At 30.7% G+C, this 17,848-nt stretch overlaps 3 protein-coding genes across 3 annotated transcripts in view; 1 reads left to right on the top strand and 2 right to left on the bottom strand.

Annotated features, from left to right (window-relative positions):
• LOC130442780 (eukaryotic translation initiation factor 5A) overlaps nucleotides 1–17,848 on the bottom strand; it is a 209,715-nt gene that overhangs the window by 45,470 nt on the left and 146,397 nt on the right. The window lies entirely within an intron of this gene.
• LOC130442772 (actin-interacting protein 1) lies at nucleotides 383–11,479 on the bottom strand. Its single transcript, XM_056777124.1, has 11 exons — nucleotides 11,223–11,479; nucleotides 11,022–11,143; nucleotides 8,127–8,217; nucleotides 7,296–7,624; nucleotides 6,881–7,165; nucleotides 5,969–6,063; nucleotides 4,803–5,035; nucleotides 4,557–4,739; nucleotides 3,840–4,033; nucleotides 2,328–2,478; nucleotides 383–1,155 (listed from the first exon to the last, which is right to left on the bottom strand). The coding sequence occupies exons 1-11, from the start codon at nucleotides 11,236–11,238 to the stop codon at nucleotides 1,046–1,048; spliced, it is 1,809 nt and encodes a 602-aa protein (XP_056633102.1). The 5' UTR covers nucleotides 11,239–11,479; the 3' UTR covers nucleotides 383–1,045.
• On the top strand, nucleotides 11,959–17,309 carry LOC130442775 (cysteine-rich with EGF-like domain protein 2). The gene is made up of 6 exons (XM_056777126.1): nucleotides 11,959–12,242; nucleotides 12,299–12,447; nucleotides 14,442–14,696; nucleotides 14,784–15,048; nucleotides 15,105–15,338; nucleotides 16,958–17,309. The coding sequence occupies exons 2-6, from the start codon at nucleotides 12,301–12,303 to the stop codon at nucleotides 17,197–17,199; spliced, it is 1,143 nt and encodes a 380-aa protein (XP_056633104.1). The 5' UTR covers nucleotides 11,959–12,242; nucleotides 12,299–12,300; the 3' UTR covers nucleotides 17,200–17,309.

Below are 17,848 nucleotides of genomic sequence, written 5' to 3'. Positions count from 1 at the left end.
TAAAGTTTTCGTGATGTTATCAATATATGTCCCATTTTAAATTTTCATCTATAATTACATCTAGGTACTTTAAACATTTTGTCGCTTTTATTTCAGTTATTATATCTTGATATGTATGTTGCTATTTTATTGCAAGACTACATACATACCCACCTATTTACTGTTTTTAGAGTTTTCCTTTTCTTCATGAAATACTTCGCTACCTCCATTGATATACCCACAATCATATACCAACAGATAATAATTTAATCTTAGCTAACAAAACCTTTATCTGTTCAAAAACCTACCCAGATTTTACATTTCTACGATACAGATAGGTTTAACTGGTATATAAGAACAAAATGAGGCTATGTGTAGGATAAACTGTTAAAATTTCCAGGTATAGAAGAAATACAATTTTATTTATAGATTTATAAAGCTTTTATAATTAATTCATGGACACTCCTAATAAAACATACATTCGTTTAGCGAATATTCACATCTTATTCGATATTTAATACATTCCATTGTTAATAAAAAATATTCACAAATACTTTAAAAATTGACCGGAAATAAGATGTTACTTTTTCAAATATATATTAATTACACTGGCACAATTTTTAAAAATCAAACTTTAATATGAAATTAAAAATAATAAATTAGATATGGATTAACAGTAAACTTTTCGCCATCTATTATAATAGTACAAATTGCATTTTTCCAATTATAAAAAAAAGAAGTTCTTTTCTTATGAAAACTTCGTAGAAAAATATTTTTAAAATTCAAAATTAAAATCCCAATGACATTTTTGGAAAACTGTAGAAAATTAGGTTTCATCTTGCGCTGTTTTGATAATACGCGAGATAGTTTTGGTACTAGCTTATCCATATATTGTAAATTGTTTTTGAAATATTATAATTAATTGTGCAAAGCCTCGAAACTATTAAAATAGATAACAAAAAAGCGCCAATAAATGCAATAAAGCGGAAGTATAAATAAAATAATAAGATAATTTTTAATTAGTAAATACACATCACTCGCGAGCTCTTGAGGCATTTCAAAAATACTAGAATGGTGTGATAGTCCACAGTTTGGTATTACAGTCTTGTCCTACAGAAACGAGGGTGGTGTTGTCTACCCAGGCAAGTCTCGTCACTTGATTTTGAGCATGAGCATCTAAAATAAAAACAGTTTGGGGGTAAGTTGAAATTTTTGGAATCGTATTTCTAAATTCACACGACAAAATTCAGGAGGTGGTTGCTCGTATTAAATTAAAATGGATGTTTCCTATAACAAAGTTTCCTTAGCCCATCCCTTTGCGAGATATTCTTAAAAGGTGGTGACTAAGATTGAGTTTTCCTGTAAATATAAAATGTAATAAGAGGCATAATAAATGCTGGAAATAATCACCTCTAGCCAAAATACATGAATGTAGCCTATGTTATAGATTGCTGTACACGTTCAAAGATTTGAGGTGTATTTCTTAAGGTGTCACACGTTATTTGAATATGATTCTTCAAATAGTTGATATCAACTATGGGTGTCATGCAAACTAATGATTTAAGGCCAATGCTGGGGCCCTCCTTGACCAATCCAACGCCAACGGTTGGGATATGTCTGCCCATAAGTGATTATTGTGAAAATTTATGATAGATATTCTAGGATAATGTACCTTGTCCGGAAACTATTCATTAATTAAAAATTGAGGATTTTGTCGCATTTCGTGTGTTAATTATTCTCAAAATCTAACTCGTTGAGGAAAATCTCTAGATAAAACTATCCGGAAACGACCAGAATTACTTTTCAACTTTTGGATAAGCGTTTGTGATTACGTGCAAAAACGGAATTATGAAGTGTCATTCGTTGAGTATATTTTCCATCATAAAGACGTGTAGCATGTCGAGAATTACCATTTGCCAATCCATACACAATATGCATGTCTGCCATTTGAGCGTTTGTATACATGTTACAATACAAAGATAACGCAAAAATAGCAATCTAAAAGCTTATATGTAAATTTCGATTGGTAACTATCAAAGTTAAAGTGACAACAGCCTACTTTCTGAAGCTTGTAAGTAAAAAAGGTAGCGGTGGTCATTTCCAGCTTTTATTAGGAATCATATAACATTTTATACCTATAATGTTTTCCATCAAATTTATTAAAAAAAAATAATAATCATAATGTTTAATTTTTTCCTGCATCTATTTGTTTTGGGAATAAAATGTAAGAATATAAAATAGTTTTAAATATTTTTTTGTTCTTTTGAATTCTCGGCCAATTCCACTTTCGTTTACTTGGAATGAACTGCAACTCACTGTTTGGATCTAAAAACTCATAATATACTTACTTTTAATAACAATATGTTTGGTAGGCTTCTCTACATGCCATATGATAATACTTGTATCTAAACTACCACTGGCTACTAACTCAGAATCTGGTGACCATGCTACACAGTTCACTCGAGCGTTATGGAATCCCCATTCTTTATTATTGGCAAGCTGAAAAAATATATAAACATATAAGGTAGTGGAAAATATTTTGTGTAATATAGAAATATCAATATAAAAACGAGACACATTTTAATTACAAACTTTCAGTGGAAGACCAATGTACAAATCTCCACTCTTTGATTATCCCATGTGTCTGAACTTTTAGCAGCACAGAAACCACAGTATCAAAATAAGAGAATGATGTATGAAGAAATAGCACAAAAAATGATTTATTTATTTCATTAAAAAGATTATTTGCAACAAAATGTGTCAGAAATAACTTTTATGCCGTAATGATTTGGAAATCAAGAAGATTCTAAAAAATAACGAAATAAGTCCCATAAATAAATAGTATTCTAAATACATGTCAGTAAAATTTCGTAATCAGAGATATACAAATATCATTAAATAAATAATTTATTTACTTACAGACTATGTAATCCAATAGAAGCATTAAAAATATAATCAATATGAATAATGAAACATAATTACAACAATTACTGTATCAATTTTATATTCATAAACTTGTAGTTTTAAGAGACTGAAAGCAGCTTATTCTTACATGATTTTAAAATCATTAAATTATTAAAATCAGAAATAAGTACGATTAAGGGAGATCCAGAACAGTTAGAAACGTACGCTAACATTTCTGATCATGATGGAACATACCAGAGCACGCTCTAGAAGATTGCTAAACATTGGAAGCCCTATTAATATCGGGATATAAAAACGAGACCCATCGTGGGTTCGAATGTCACTTTCTTAACAATGAAGGGGCGTGAATAAAAAAAAACGAACCAGTGAAGTGTGAAGTCATGCTGTGCTGAATAAAAATCTTAAGTGTGAAAAGTGTTAACAGTGTACTTAGTGTATTTCTCAATGATCAATGGTTTATTATCTCAATGAGATAATAAACTCACAGAAGATGACGAACAGATTTGAAATAAGCAACAAGGATAAAAATAATTCTCCTAACCAGAAGAATATGTAATATTTAAATTTGATTCCAAACGAGAAATCGTCAAGTCGTTAGATATTTGATTGTTAGGTAGTTTAAGTACCCGTACGCTTCAAATATTCAGAGTGTGAAGAACAGTACATAAATTTTTAACCTTAGAATGCGTGAGGGATTAACTACCAGAATCTTAAACTTAAAACCTGTCGACTGTCTAGTACATACTATCGACGAACATTGGAGGTTAGTTTATTAAACGATTTTAAATATCAACTTTATCCACAAACGCTAGAGTTTAAGGTTTATCCACTTTTATTTCTATAAACTGTGTAGTCAACACAAAAAAAATTGAGATTCCACACATATTTACAGAGCTATTAATATAGAGGGCTGAAAGTATAATACGCAAACATACCTTATAATCTTCAGTACTATATAGTACCACTTTCCTATGACCATCACTTGCAACTAGATATTTATCATTAGGAGAGTAAGCTACATCAATAACTGGTCCTAAATGACTCAATTCAGTCAAGGGTTCCAATTTATTGTCTTTTAGTTCGTATATATGGACTTTATTATCCATGTTCCCTCCTACAGCTACGTGACCTATTAAATCAAGATTAATTATTTTAACAGTATCTATTGAGAGCATTGGTTAAATTCGCAAAAAATCAGATAGGATGATAATTGTAATATTGTAAACTGGTATTATTTTACTTCTATGTATTTCCTATTATCACTGGCAGCACCACACACATAAATTAAAGTCGTTATAATTCTCACAATAATGTAAGATGAAAATTGACTGAACAATGAAGTTTTAAATAAAGATTTACTTTAAAGCAATCCACAAGACATGGTCAAGATGCGAGAAATTGCTAGCTGAGCATATACAGAACAAGAAGTTGTCTTTCAATACATCATAAATGGTATACAAGACGATTCTTCGAGTGAAATAATACTTATGGCGCAAAAGACTAATAAATTTAAAGGAAAACTGAAACTTTATGAATGGATAAAGAAGAGTAAAACAACAATTGAATATATTTGGGCTGACAGTACATAACTTTCCACAAAATTGCTCTCATAATGCCAGTGAAAAAAACATTTAAAATAAGATTTTACTAACCTCTGGGTGAGCAACTAACACTGGAAGGTTCATAATCAACTTTCAATGCACTAAGTTTTTGATTATCTTTTGATACAGTAATTTCATTAACACTACCAACTACAACAATGTTTTCTTCTTTCAATATGTCCATTCCTCTTGGTTGAGAAGCTAATTTCAGATGCTCGGGTTTGTATGTATTACCTATAAAAAATGAATTTGACCAATATCAGTAGAGCTCATTTCACAAATCTAATAAAATCAAACCTTCAAGATCAATTTGTTTCAAGCTATCATCAATTCCACATGTATATAGTGTTCCTTCACAAACTCTCATACCGTTGATTTGATTTCCATGCCCAGTACCTTCTACCCTGTCATTTTCTCCAGTTTCTGCGTTCCAATTTGTAACGTTGCCGTCATGCGAAGCAGTGTACATCGTTGTTCTGTCCTCACTAAGTGTTAGTGCGGTAATAGGTTTATTGTGTCCCTTGACTATTCTATAAAATCAATAGAAACAACTATTATAAGTCTGTAGACTATTTCATTATGAAAGAATTGATTGTGTTCTTCAAGAAATTCAATTAAGTTAAGAAATAAAGGGTATATCTATGAGATAAATTAAATCACTAGTGATTTTTTACTAGACTATTTAATTAACAAGGCGAGGTTGAGAACTTTATATTCGACAGAATCAGTGGAAAATATTTAAAGATATTGAATTTAATCTCTGAAGGTAAACCAAATCTGTTAAATAGACTTAATTTTATTAATTAATTAATAATTTAATAGACAATTTTCTACATTTTTTTGCATTCATAACAATAAAAAATTACTTATTCTCTACTATAATTATTGTAATTCTGCAACTGTGAAAATTTTGAATTGTACGATTGGTATTAGGGGAATGGTTATTATCATTGACTTAATTTCACTTTGTGGTTTTTCATCTCTATTTTCGCCACTCTGTTGTAGCCGTTTGTTTAGACATCCAGATCGTTATTGGTGCTTGAATATCCACGCTTAAACTCCACAAACCCATCAAATATGGTCGATTTTTCTAGAGAAGTCATCATGATACTCTAAAACCGACCTCAAAAATATTTTCTCCACTTAAAAAACAATGCAACACAGACAGTTTTTTGTACTGTTTATAAACCTCAGTGGTTGTTGTACAAGGAGAATTATGTAGAATTCCGAGGTGAAAATCTTACATTACCTCCTAGTAAAAAAAACTATGAATGCTTTTTTTCTCTTCGAATGACTGTTTTTTCGGTTTTCTGGCTTAGTTAAAAGGAGCCATTTCAAAGTTTGTGATGAGGACATCCAGCAGAATGTGAAAATGAGTCAGAACCTTTTAGCATACAGATGTCATAATGAATTTTCTTTTATATATTTTTTATTCTTGTCATTATATTAGCTATTTTTCTTACCTTAATGGTTTGTTTGGATCGTTAACATCTAAGTAGTTGATGAATCCTCTCAAAGACACTGTTAGAAGATAATTTCCTTGCCACAAACAAGAAACCTGAAATCCCCAAGTTATCAATGACATAACAAAATATTCGTTTTTAATAAAAATACTTATCTTACATTTATGAGATTGTGAAAACTTTGGATATGTACAACAAGAGGATTTGTTTTATATAGAAAAAATATACTTAAGATTAGTTCTACTAGCACTTCTTCGAGAAGAAAACAAATAATATAAATTGAAAACGGAACGGAAGCGAGATTTAAGAGAAAACAGCGACAAAAAGTTTAGTTGCGATATTAAGTGACACTTTTACTAGAAAATGCAATGCATTATGAGGGATGCTATTTAAGTTTTGAGATAGACAAATAAAAACAAATATTTATAATTGGATATGGCTCTATTGATCTTCAAAATATTCTCCATTAAGATCAATAATCTTTTGCATACACATGAACCAATTGTCGAAGCAATTTTTCCACTCGGATTGAGGTACCTCCAAAACATGTGATTTGAACGCATCAACCGTTTCTTCAGCTGTAGAAAAACATTGACCTTGCAGTTTATTTTTGACTTGAAGAACTGTCTATTCAATATTTTCACTGTTCAAAAACGTGTTTGTTTAAACTGATGTGTGAGAGCTCACATTGTCACTGATTTTCTCAAACACTTCTGGCAAACCTTATGTACCACGTTCAGCATTAAAAATGTCAAATTTTATGATGGCAATGTTATATTTAACATATTCACATCGATGTTGCCATATCTCAAAACCTTCGCATGAGATTTTTCAATAGCATGTAGATCTGGGCTTGTTCAGTGTGTTATAAAAACATTGTGAACAAACATGAAATAAACATTTTAAACTTACTTGTTGATCGTCAACTGTACTACCTAATATAAATTGAGATACGACTTGTCTAGTTTCTACATCCCAAAGTTTTGCTGTCTTGTCCCCACTCGCAGTCAGTAACTGTTTGCCATCAGGACTCCAAGCTACTCCGTAGACTCCTCCAGAATGAGCTGGAGCTCCTACTTCTCCGACTAGATCTGAAGAAGCACCATCATAGAGATAAACTTTACCATCGAATCCTGCTGAAGCAAACAAATTGCCTGAAGGTGAATACCTAACAGCTTGAACAAATCGTGTATGTTCCTAAAAAAATAGAATTTAATCATATATAATATGTAGGAATCGAAATCATATTTTCATATTATTCTTTGAAATAACATACTATTTCCAAGAGCTCCTAAAACTTTTTGTATGAGAAAAACAAATCTATTACCTGTTTTGTCATTTTAAATTTGAATGGTGGCCCCTCAAAAACTGCAACAGTGTTATCTTCGGATCCAGTGATAAGCCTAAAAGGTCTTGATGGTCGAAAATCACAGGAATTGATTGGTTTAGACTGACCAGAAATTTCACCAACAGATGTTCCAGTTTCAGACATAAAGACATGTCCAAATCGTTCACGTCCTTCTCCAACTACCACCATTCTCTGATTATCCGGAGACCAAGCAATGTCCTTAATAGGTCCCCCGATCGGATGAAACTCATTTTTGAGAATGTGTTCTTTATTGACTGTATCCCAAATTCTTATTTTACCAGATTGATCTAAACAAATATATAAAAAGATTTACTACTTCTACCTACTTATAAAACAAAATGTACTTAAAATGTGTGCGGGGAGTTCTAAAAACGCAAAATATACAGGGTGATCCATTTGAAATAACAAAGTTCATTACTTTTCCGGAAAAGGGAAAGATCTGACAACAATGTAGATACTACCATAATACCGGCCGTATCTCAAGATTCTTAAGAACAAAAATTAATATTACATTTCTAAGATATTATATTAATTTTACAAATTACACACACTAAAAATTATATTTATTGATGTTACTGCATTCAATATTCTTACCAAAACTGACACAAGACCAAAATCAATGTGAATTTGAGAAAGATTTTCATTGTTCGACAAAATTAAGATGAAATATACTTTATTTGATATCATTTTAACATGTCTTAGTTGTATTTCAAAACCAACTATATAACTTGTATTAAACATTTGATGGTAACTATTAAAGTTTTAAGATAATTAGCAAATTTTACTTACCCCCTGAAGCTATGTAAAAACCACTAGGAGAGTATTTAGCAACATTTACTTGGCAAGAATGTTCAGTGTAAACGTCGGCAATTGATGGATTCTGAAAAAATAGACTGTACTAATACATTGGGCAGTGTGAGTTATATTAGATATAATCCATGAATATAGTAATAAACTATTTTTTGTGGCTAAAGAACACCTATTGGGATATAATTTGCAATCACTTTCTAATCCAATTTTTCATGAAAAAAAACATTAAAATTCTTTAGAAACCTTTTTTATGAAAACTCATATCCTCCATATATTTTGAAACGAATTTTAAATAGTTCATTTGACATTGACAGGAACATTGAATCATCATTTTCAAACGTCATTTCTACTCTATATATTTTTACACCTTTACCATATATAAAATCAGTTACTCCTAAACTTTCTGGAATCTTTAAACAACACAATATTAAAATAGCATACAGTCAAACACTTAATATTAATCTATTTTCACTAAAGTAAAATATAAAACACCAATCAATAAATTGCCTGACATAGTATATGAAATACCTTATTTAAAGGTCACTGATCAGGCAAATAACTTCTCACAACAGTGATAGCAGATTATATCCTGATAGATGTTCTTTAGTGACTCATGTCAATCACAATATGAATTATAAATCTGCCAAAGTTTTGACAACCGAAAAAAACTACAAAAAACGTTTATTTTTAGAAACAACATATATTGCCCAAAATTATCAATGCATTAATAAGAAAACTGATTTAAATAACCTTAGTGTAATTTATGCATATCTTTTAGACTTCGTAAAAACAAATTCTATGAAAATTCAATGCCATTAGCAACCAACTAACCTCACCTAACCTATAAATTTCTACTTCACTTATAACGACCTAACCTATAAAATGTATTGTCATTTATATTATAGCCAATGAATATTCAACTACATTCATAACGATCTAACCTATTGAAATTCAATTATCCATAAATTTACCAATCAATATTAAACATCATTCACTAAAACTTATCCTTATCTAACCTATAAAAATTCAACGTCATTCAAAATCAAACCAATCAAAAATTAATAAAAATTCCTATAGTAACCAGAATAAATATTTCAATTAATCAATATTTCTACCAAAGTCAATTTGAATATTGAATTCCATGAGATTACAAATTTTTACAAGCTTTAATAATATCAAAATCACTAGAAATCTTTGAAGTGGAGTGTCCCAAAATATAAAGGACAATGCAGTAAAATGTGTAAGTGTTGGAAAATCATCCTGTAAACTACAGAGGACGCAGAACATACAAAGAGAGAAAACAAAACTAAGAGAAAAATGAACAACAGACTGCCTTGCTCTATAAACCCAGGTACTACATGCACAAGCTGTGACATCCCAAAATCAAATAAATACAGTGAATAATTCCAAGGCAGCAGTAAATATTCAACATTCTAACGACCTCACAGAATTAAAAATAGTGATAACAGAGTTAATTTCATAGATGGGGATGATCATGTATCTCATTACAATACTAGTGACAAAATTCTCAAAATGAACACAATACAATCCCTTGAGACAGTGGATTAGAATGAAAACAACATGAGTTGCCACACTCATGACAACAAAACATTCATTACCAGCCAAAACAATGATGTATTTGTTATTGCAAAAACACACTTCAATAATAAATAGGCTACAATAAAGAATACATACAAGCCACCAGTGTAGCAATAGAAAGCAACACAGGCACTTTAATTTTATCATTAGTGTATTCCCGCCTAAACAAAACAATAAAAACACAGAATATACTAACTACATAAGAGCTCTTTGAAATAAAAGTAAAAGTGGCAGAGATTATAATGCCAAAAATATACAATGGAAATCCCGAATGACAAACACTAAGAACAAAGACACCAAAGATTTCCCCTAAAAACTGACACCCACAGAAGCAATGGATTATTCTCTGTGTCAAGTAACACAAAAAATGATGTGATCTGTATAACAAATACTTTTGGTAAGATACACTTTGAGAAAATGGACCAGAAGCATCAATGAAAAGGCATAAAAATGGTTACAAAGATGGAAAATAGAAGCAAATAAGACAAAATACACCCATATAACATTTAAATCATGCAGAGGTACACGTCTTGACATGTCTTCCTAAACAAGAAACCACTACTAGAGACAGACCAAATCAAATACCTAGGCATATATCTGGATAGAAAGTTGACTTAGAAAAGGCATATTTTCACCAAAAGAAAACAGCAAATTGCAGCAAATATACTGGATGATTGACAGACAATCACATTTGTCCCTTGAAAACAAGCTCCTTACATACAAAACCGTATAAAAGCCTATATGGACCTGTGACATCCAGCTATGGGGCTCAGCTAGTAACTCAAACCAAGAGATCCTACAGCGCTTTCAAAACAATGTGTTGAGGATCTTAGAAACCACTCCATGATACATCCCCAACAGAATAATAAAGAGAGAATTGAAAGTTACCAGCATCACAGAAGATATTGACAAATATAGACATAAATACGAAAAAAGACTAAGGTGTACCCAAACCTTTTTGCTATGGAAATGTTCCCTTGGTGAAGTGCATAGATTGAAACCCATCGACCTTTTAGATTCTAAATATTTTTGTATAAACTTTTACATTAATAAATTGGGAGTTTGAAAAAAAAAATGGGTGTCTCATTAGAATAAAGTATCACAAATATAATTGTTATTGTATATTTTATAGAACTCTGTAAGTGGCTACATGAAGAAATATTTCTTATTTAGTTACATTGCTTGAACTTCACAATTTAATCTGAATCATGGATCGTTTCGTTCCTTCAAAATTTTCAGGAAAAATAGAACACTAAATACTTAGATCATACTTACCTCAATATTTCTAATAATAACAGAGTTTCCATTGGTATATAAAAAGTTTTTCCCTTTAGGATCCCCACCCAAAACAAGTGGTTGGCCCCGCTGAGTTCTTGGAAGAGCAGCATAAATACTTTCTGAAATAATAAATACGAAACTAATAATATACTTACTAATCTCATAAATTATAATAAAATTTAACAAAAAAATGCTTACTTGAGGCATAAGACATTTTCCAATTGTTTTGCTTTTTGAATTCAAAAGGTGTGCAAAATTAGAGGTTCTTTTATCACTGATATTACCCACTTCTTAGGATTTTAGTATGAAAGTTCTTTTATTATTCCTTTCTAATCTAATCTGTGAACAACCGCTTAGCGGTTATGTTTCCCATAAAAGGGTATGTAGAATATGAACCAGAAATCTCGACTTGTCATTTTTCAGGTCTGACGTTTCTTATTTCTTCTTTTTTAACTTTCCTTGTTGCCTTCTGAAACAATTTACCTACGTTTCCCCGGGAATGAACTGAATGTTCGGAAAGTAATCCGAATAACATACACTGTCATTTTAGTAACTGAATGATCGGGTAAATCCGATGATTTGACAGGTTCGTTTTCTCTTTTTGCTCAATTCTAGAAATCAGTATTCACCTTACATGTTTATCTATGCTTAATTTTCAAAAATAACTTAATTGGCCTATTAATGTGACTTATGGTTTTTAGTACTTTTGTTAATTAATATAATTAATTAACTATATGTAATAATAATCAAACATCTAGAATCTATTAGACAACGGAATTAAAGTCTAGAACACAGAGAAAAACAGATCGAAGCACGAAACTAAAGTAATAAAAATATAAGTTGTAGGTCCCGTTTTTGGAAATTTCCACAATAAATGAGCGCGATGTGCGGAAAATATAATAAAAATCTCGTTCTGGGCTAGGATTCGCAATCAACTGATAAGGATAGGTGATACGGTTGATCCCTGATTATAATTTCCGAAACGCCCCAATATTTATAATACAATCACTGTATTTCGAATCAATAAATAAGAGTCTAGCGTTATGTATAAACAAGGTTAGTGCCTATAAACAAGGGCATAAGTATAATAATATACTAATTAATTATTCTTTTATCTATGGTCCAGTACTCACCATTTTATAAATTGGCACAACTTTTTTCATTCGAATATTATCGATGGTTTTAAGCTATGAATTGAATAGTTAAGGGTTAATGCAGGTAATTACTAGGTAAACTTCATTAAACTAGGATATGAACAATTATTCAATTTCTAGAGATGCGACGTTGGTTACAATTATTTATAATACTTTATTATATACTTTTTAAAGGAATTGTTGCCCATAATAATATAGAAACTCCAAAAAATATAACTAAGCACCCACCATGTAAAGCATGTAGGATTTTTATAGAAAGTTTTAGAAAGGTAAGTATAATGCATAATATATATAAACATTTTATTCAACATGTTCAGGGTTTTAATGTGGTAGTGAATAATTCATTATTCACATAATACTTTTACAATAATACATTATTGTAAAGTATGGAACTACTGTGACAAATGGTTTTTGTCTAGAGCCTTTCTTAATCCGCGGGTTAATATTTTTATCTGTAAAAAACCAATTTCATCTGAAAGAGACTCAATATATACATAAATGTATTTTGTTAAAGACACAGAAAGGTCCTCTAAACTTTAAATTTATTACTTGCTTTAACTTTGCCATGTATACATGAGTAAACACACGGCGTTGTTCTAAACAGCCACATGTATCTTTGCGTATACACACTTTATTCTCTACATAAGACCACGTATATGCCAAGCAAGCACACTTTGCATTATTTTGTTATGGAACTTATATAGCTAGGACCTGTCTGGACTTGAAAATTTGCTTTATTGAAAAATTTAAAGTATTTTCTTTGAGAATAGAATACACATGAACAAATAAAAAATCGATTATTGGAAATAAAAAAAAAAAAAATAAACTGATGGCGAAATGAAAATATCTAAATGTTTAGAACCTACCCCAGATCACGTTCATTGTTGTTCAGAAACTGTTTGGGTCATAGTCATATGATAGGATCTTTTCTACCATGGTAGACCAGTGGGTAAATGAGTTGTTTCAATTATTCATGGTTTTATCAGCATTAAAATGCTGTCTTTGAACCCAACTGACTATACAACCGACGAACAACATTCAAATGAAACCATTTCTACTTTTTCTCATAGAGTCTATGCTGCTGATTAACATGTCTGACCAGACAACAGCCCCCATATTTTTATTGTAGTCCACTATACAATGTTTTTTTTATATTTTGTCTTGTTTTTCTATCCAGTTCACATGGGGTTATTTTGTTTTCAGAGTTACATCTTGGTGGTCTTTCCATTTTAAAGCTAATAGGCTTCCACTACTTTTCCAAGATATGTAGTTTTTCTTTTTAGCCTGGCATATCTTTACGATCTGGCGTACTGTCCCACAGGTGTTAGTTTTTCTGTCAAGTAAAAAAAGAGATAATGAAGGGCTTTTATAAAAATTACCTTTGTAGTACTGTATCCAAATGTATACATTAAAATCCAGAATATAGCCCATCTCATAATGGATCAGTGGAACAATATTCATTGTAAGATAATTTTTTATTCCTTGGCATAAGTAAATTAAATGTTAAAAATACGTAAAACTTTGACCTGTCAAGATCCTTCCAGCTTTTTGTTTTTTCTGCTGCACAATGATTAGTCTCACGCATAATTATATCAGCAATGTAATCTGTAAAAAAATTTAAAAAGTAATCTATTTTAGTTTAATTTTGACCGAGGTTCATATCTGGATATATTCCTCTATAAATACATGTTTCTGTGACTTACATTCGTTGTCCAGTCTATTTGGACCTCTTCTGATGACTGTGCTCTCGCAATTCCAATGTTTTTCTCTACATTTCTCTAATTCTTCATGAAGACATTTCACGTTTTTCTCATAGCTCTTGAGTTTGTCTTCTGTAACTGCAATAGTTTTTAGTCTTGAAAAATGAGTGAAGTCATTCTTGACTAGTTGACAAGACAAAAACTAAACATCAAAACGTAAAACACTTTCACTTGCCATATGTACAACAACTGTCGAATTATTTCAATAAATATTTTACTAAACTAAAATCTGAAACACTCAAGAAGATAATTTTTTGAAATGGTTCACATACAAAGGAACGAGGAAGCTCTCAATGATAAAAAAGACCTACACAAATTATACTTGTATTCATATACTTTTATTATACTATTGAAATGCTCAGATTAATGGGTTTTGTACAAAAATATATCATATTTAAATAGTGATAAGGTAATATGATATTAAGAAGCTTTCAAAAATATGTGCTCTAAATTCTTGTTTTTCGCAGTGGTACTAATTTTTTTATCAACTATTTTTTAAATAGGGCATAGATCGTACAACAAATTACAAATTTGAAGGTGGTGATACTGCTTGGGAAGAAGAAAAATTGGGCAGCTACGCTACCAGTGAAGTGCGTTTTATAGAAATTCTTGAGAAATTGTGCTCCGAACTTAAAGACGACAAAGATCAATGTTATCAACTTTTAGAAGAATTGGAAGAAAGTCTAGAAGAATGGTGGTTTACAAAACAATTCACAGAGCCGGATTTATTCAAAGCCATATGTATAGAAGATTCCAAGGTTTACGTTTTTTCATTTATAAAATACGTCAATATTATTTCAATAATTCAAAACTTAGTAAGGCAATTTATAAAACTTTTATTCAAGGTTTGTTGCCCAAGTTTACATTATGGAAAAGACTGTACTCCATGTCCTGGTTTCCCAGATAACATTTGCAACAAAAATGGTAAATGTAAAGGTTCTGGAACTAGAAAGGGGGACGGCAAATGTCATTGTGACATTGGTTATGGCGGAGATTTTTGCGATAGTTGCGCAAATGATTATTATAAATCATACAAGGATGAAAATAAATTATTATGTTCCCCTTGCCACGAATCCTGTTTAGAAGGATGTAAAGAAGCCGGACCCGCAGGTCAATTTTATGCTCTAATAATATATATTTCATATAATTTGATTTTATTGTTTTAGGATGCAAATTTTGCAAATCTGGTTGGATAAAAGATGAGGAAAGAGGTTGTATAGATATTAACGAATGCGAAGCTAAAAAAAGTCCTTGTTCACCTCTACAATTTTGTGTTAATACAAATGGGGGTTACAAATGTTTAGATTGTGATGTATCCTGCGCTGGTTGCACTGGAGATGGTCCTGATATGTGCATTGAGTGTGCTAGTCAATATTTTAGGAAGGATAATTTTTGCATAGGTAAAAAATACTTTTATACTTGGCCAAAATATTTGATTAAGACCGTAATTAGGTCGATATGTCCATAGTATTGAGAAAACCATTACAATTAAAATAAGATACATATAAAGAAAGGTCTAAAAATCGAGGCATTTATATTTAAGATAAAGTAATGCACAAAATTCATTAAACACACTGCCTTGTCGCGTAACAGTGGCCTCGTCCGTGAAAAGAATACATTTTCAAAAATTTGGATTGAAGGCGGTCTTTTTTTGTAATGTTTGACAAAAATCTACTCTAACTGGTAGATCGTCTGGCAAGAGTTCTTGCCCTTGTCCGTAATGATAAGGATGTATCTGTTGCTCTTTAAGTATCCTCTAAGTGCTTGGAGAAGACGTCTTGCCACATTCCTTACGCTAACTGTTGGATTTTCATCAATTTAATTAAAAATCATATTTTCTTCATTAATGGTTCTTGTTGTTCTTTATCTACCAGAATTAATTTTTTTAAGTCTCATATTCTCAATTTCTCGACAACTTTGAGGAAACTTTTCTGCATAACTAGTCACATCTGCACTAGAGTTTCCCAAACACTCCTTAAGGTTAATAACTTGTATTGATGTATTCACAATTTGATAAACAATATCTAATTTAACAAATAACAAGGTTTCAGAAATGTGATTATTATCGAATCAACGTCACAACTATCAATAAATGATATTTGTCCAAGGCAAACTTAGAGAAAATACTATTGCCGTGTAAAATGTAAAGTTGAATAATTATGGGTGTCTTAGTATGAAACAAGAAACAGTTTGAGTCCCAAAAACGCAATACACGATCATCAAATTATTGTTTCTTTCATACTATGGCATCCAATAGCTTAGTACCCATACTGATTAGACCTGAAAAGTTAGAATAAACGGAAGCCGTCAGTCTCAATTTTTTCAAATGTATCAGTTTTATCGATAGGGTCTCATTTACGTGATAAAAAATTTCAATTAACATAATGCTTACTAATTAATAATAATCACTAATAAATGAGGTTCACTTGAAATTTTTCTTAATAAATCTAATATTGAAAAAGTTTTCTATCTAGAGACGTGATTCCCTTTTTTGAAACACCCTGTATACATGTATAGATATTTATATTGTTACACTATCTAATTATTGTTTTACTTTTGATTTAAAAATTTTTTGTTTACTTGTTTTTCTTCATCTACGTTTGGCTTAAAATGTACCATATATTTTTAGCCCTGATAAATATCAAATAAAAGATCGAAACGTTGGCATTTTAAGAAACTCCTGGACAGTTTTATTTTTAGTCCCACTCGATATTACATACTAGGAAGGACAATAATAACAACAATGATATTAACATTAATTATTGAATTATCGGTATTTTCTACAATAGTGATTAAAATTAATGGTTTAATAATGGAAATAGTGCGTTAATTTGGCTGAACGGTGTATAATATTTATAGAGTTTCAGCCTATATTTCGTTGTATGTTTGCCAGTTGTATATATTTTTTTTACTCTTGGATTACCATAACCCATATCGATTCCAATGAAAAATAACTTCTAACAAGTTGTCAGACAATGAAATTATACGTTATTTATTTAATCAATTTTTTCATTTTTAGATTCATCCGAAGAAAATCGTAAAAAAGTGGCTTTTTTCACTAGATATTTAACATATTTGGGTTTATGTATAGCAACGTATATAATACTAAACAAAAACACATATATTGCAGCCATTGTCGGCTCTTGTGTAGCTATTTATATATCAATATCTGAATACACATTAAACTGGAAAGTTGTTCCAAATGCCAATTTAGAGAAACAAGTATCTGATCATGTTATGAAGGCGTTCAGTAACCACTAATTATTGAAAATATTCTTTGGGCAAAACTTCAATTCAAATTGGGTCTTTTACTTTCAATTTTTTTGTCACTTATTTTTAAATAAATATACAATAAAATCTTCTGGTGTTGATTTAGATGTTTGTAACCCGGACACGATTATCCAAATTAATATTGATTGCTAAGAACAATAAATAAATAAATTTATTAAAAAAATCTAAATTCGCATTAACTGCGTATCCAAAAGTAGTTATAAATTAAAAAACAACTCAGATGTATTTATATATTAAAAATAGGGCTGGGACTTATCTATGGAAATCCGGAGTGGTTGCAGCTCTTAACTGGATTCCCAGATAAGTTGGAATTTTTGAAACCGTTGGCGATATTCATACTGAATACACTGTTTACACTATCACTACAAACATTCACAATTACACTGTCTGACGCGCATTTCGATAACAAAGTTATCGTCTTCAGAGACTGAAGGCAAACTGTTATACCTTCACTACTACAGTGTAATTGTGAGTGTTGGTTTAGTGGTGGTGTAAACAGTGTATTCAGTAAGGATTCCCAGATGATAGAGTTGAGGTTGAGTTGTTGGTTTAATTTGTAGTCCGGTGTCAGTGGTCGAAACTCCCACCTGGTAGCTGTAGAACTGCGGGAAAAATGAAG

Source organism: Diorhabda sublineata, chromosome 4 (assembly GCF_026230105.1).
Source record: "Diorhabda sublineata isolate icDioSubl1.1 chromosome 4, icDioSubl1.1, whole genome shotgun sequence".
NCBI lineage: Eukaryota > Metazoa > Arthropoda > Insecta > Coleoptera > Chrysomelidae > Diorhabda > Diorhabda sublineata.
This window is presented reverse-complemented; position numbering and strand designations above follow the sequence as displayed.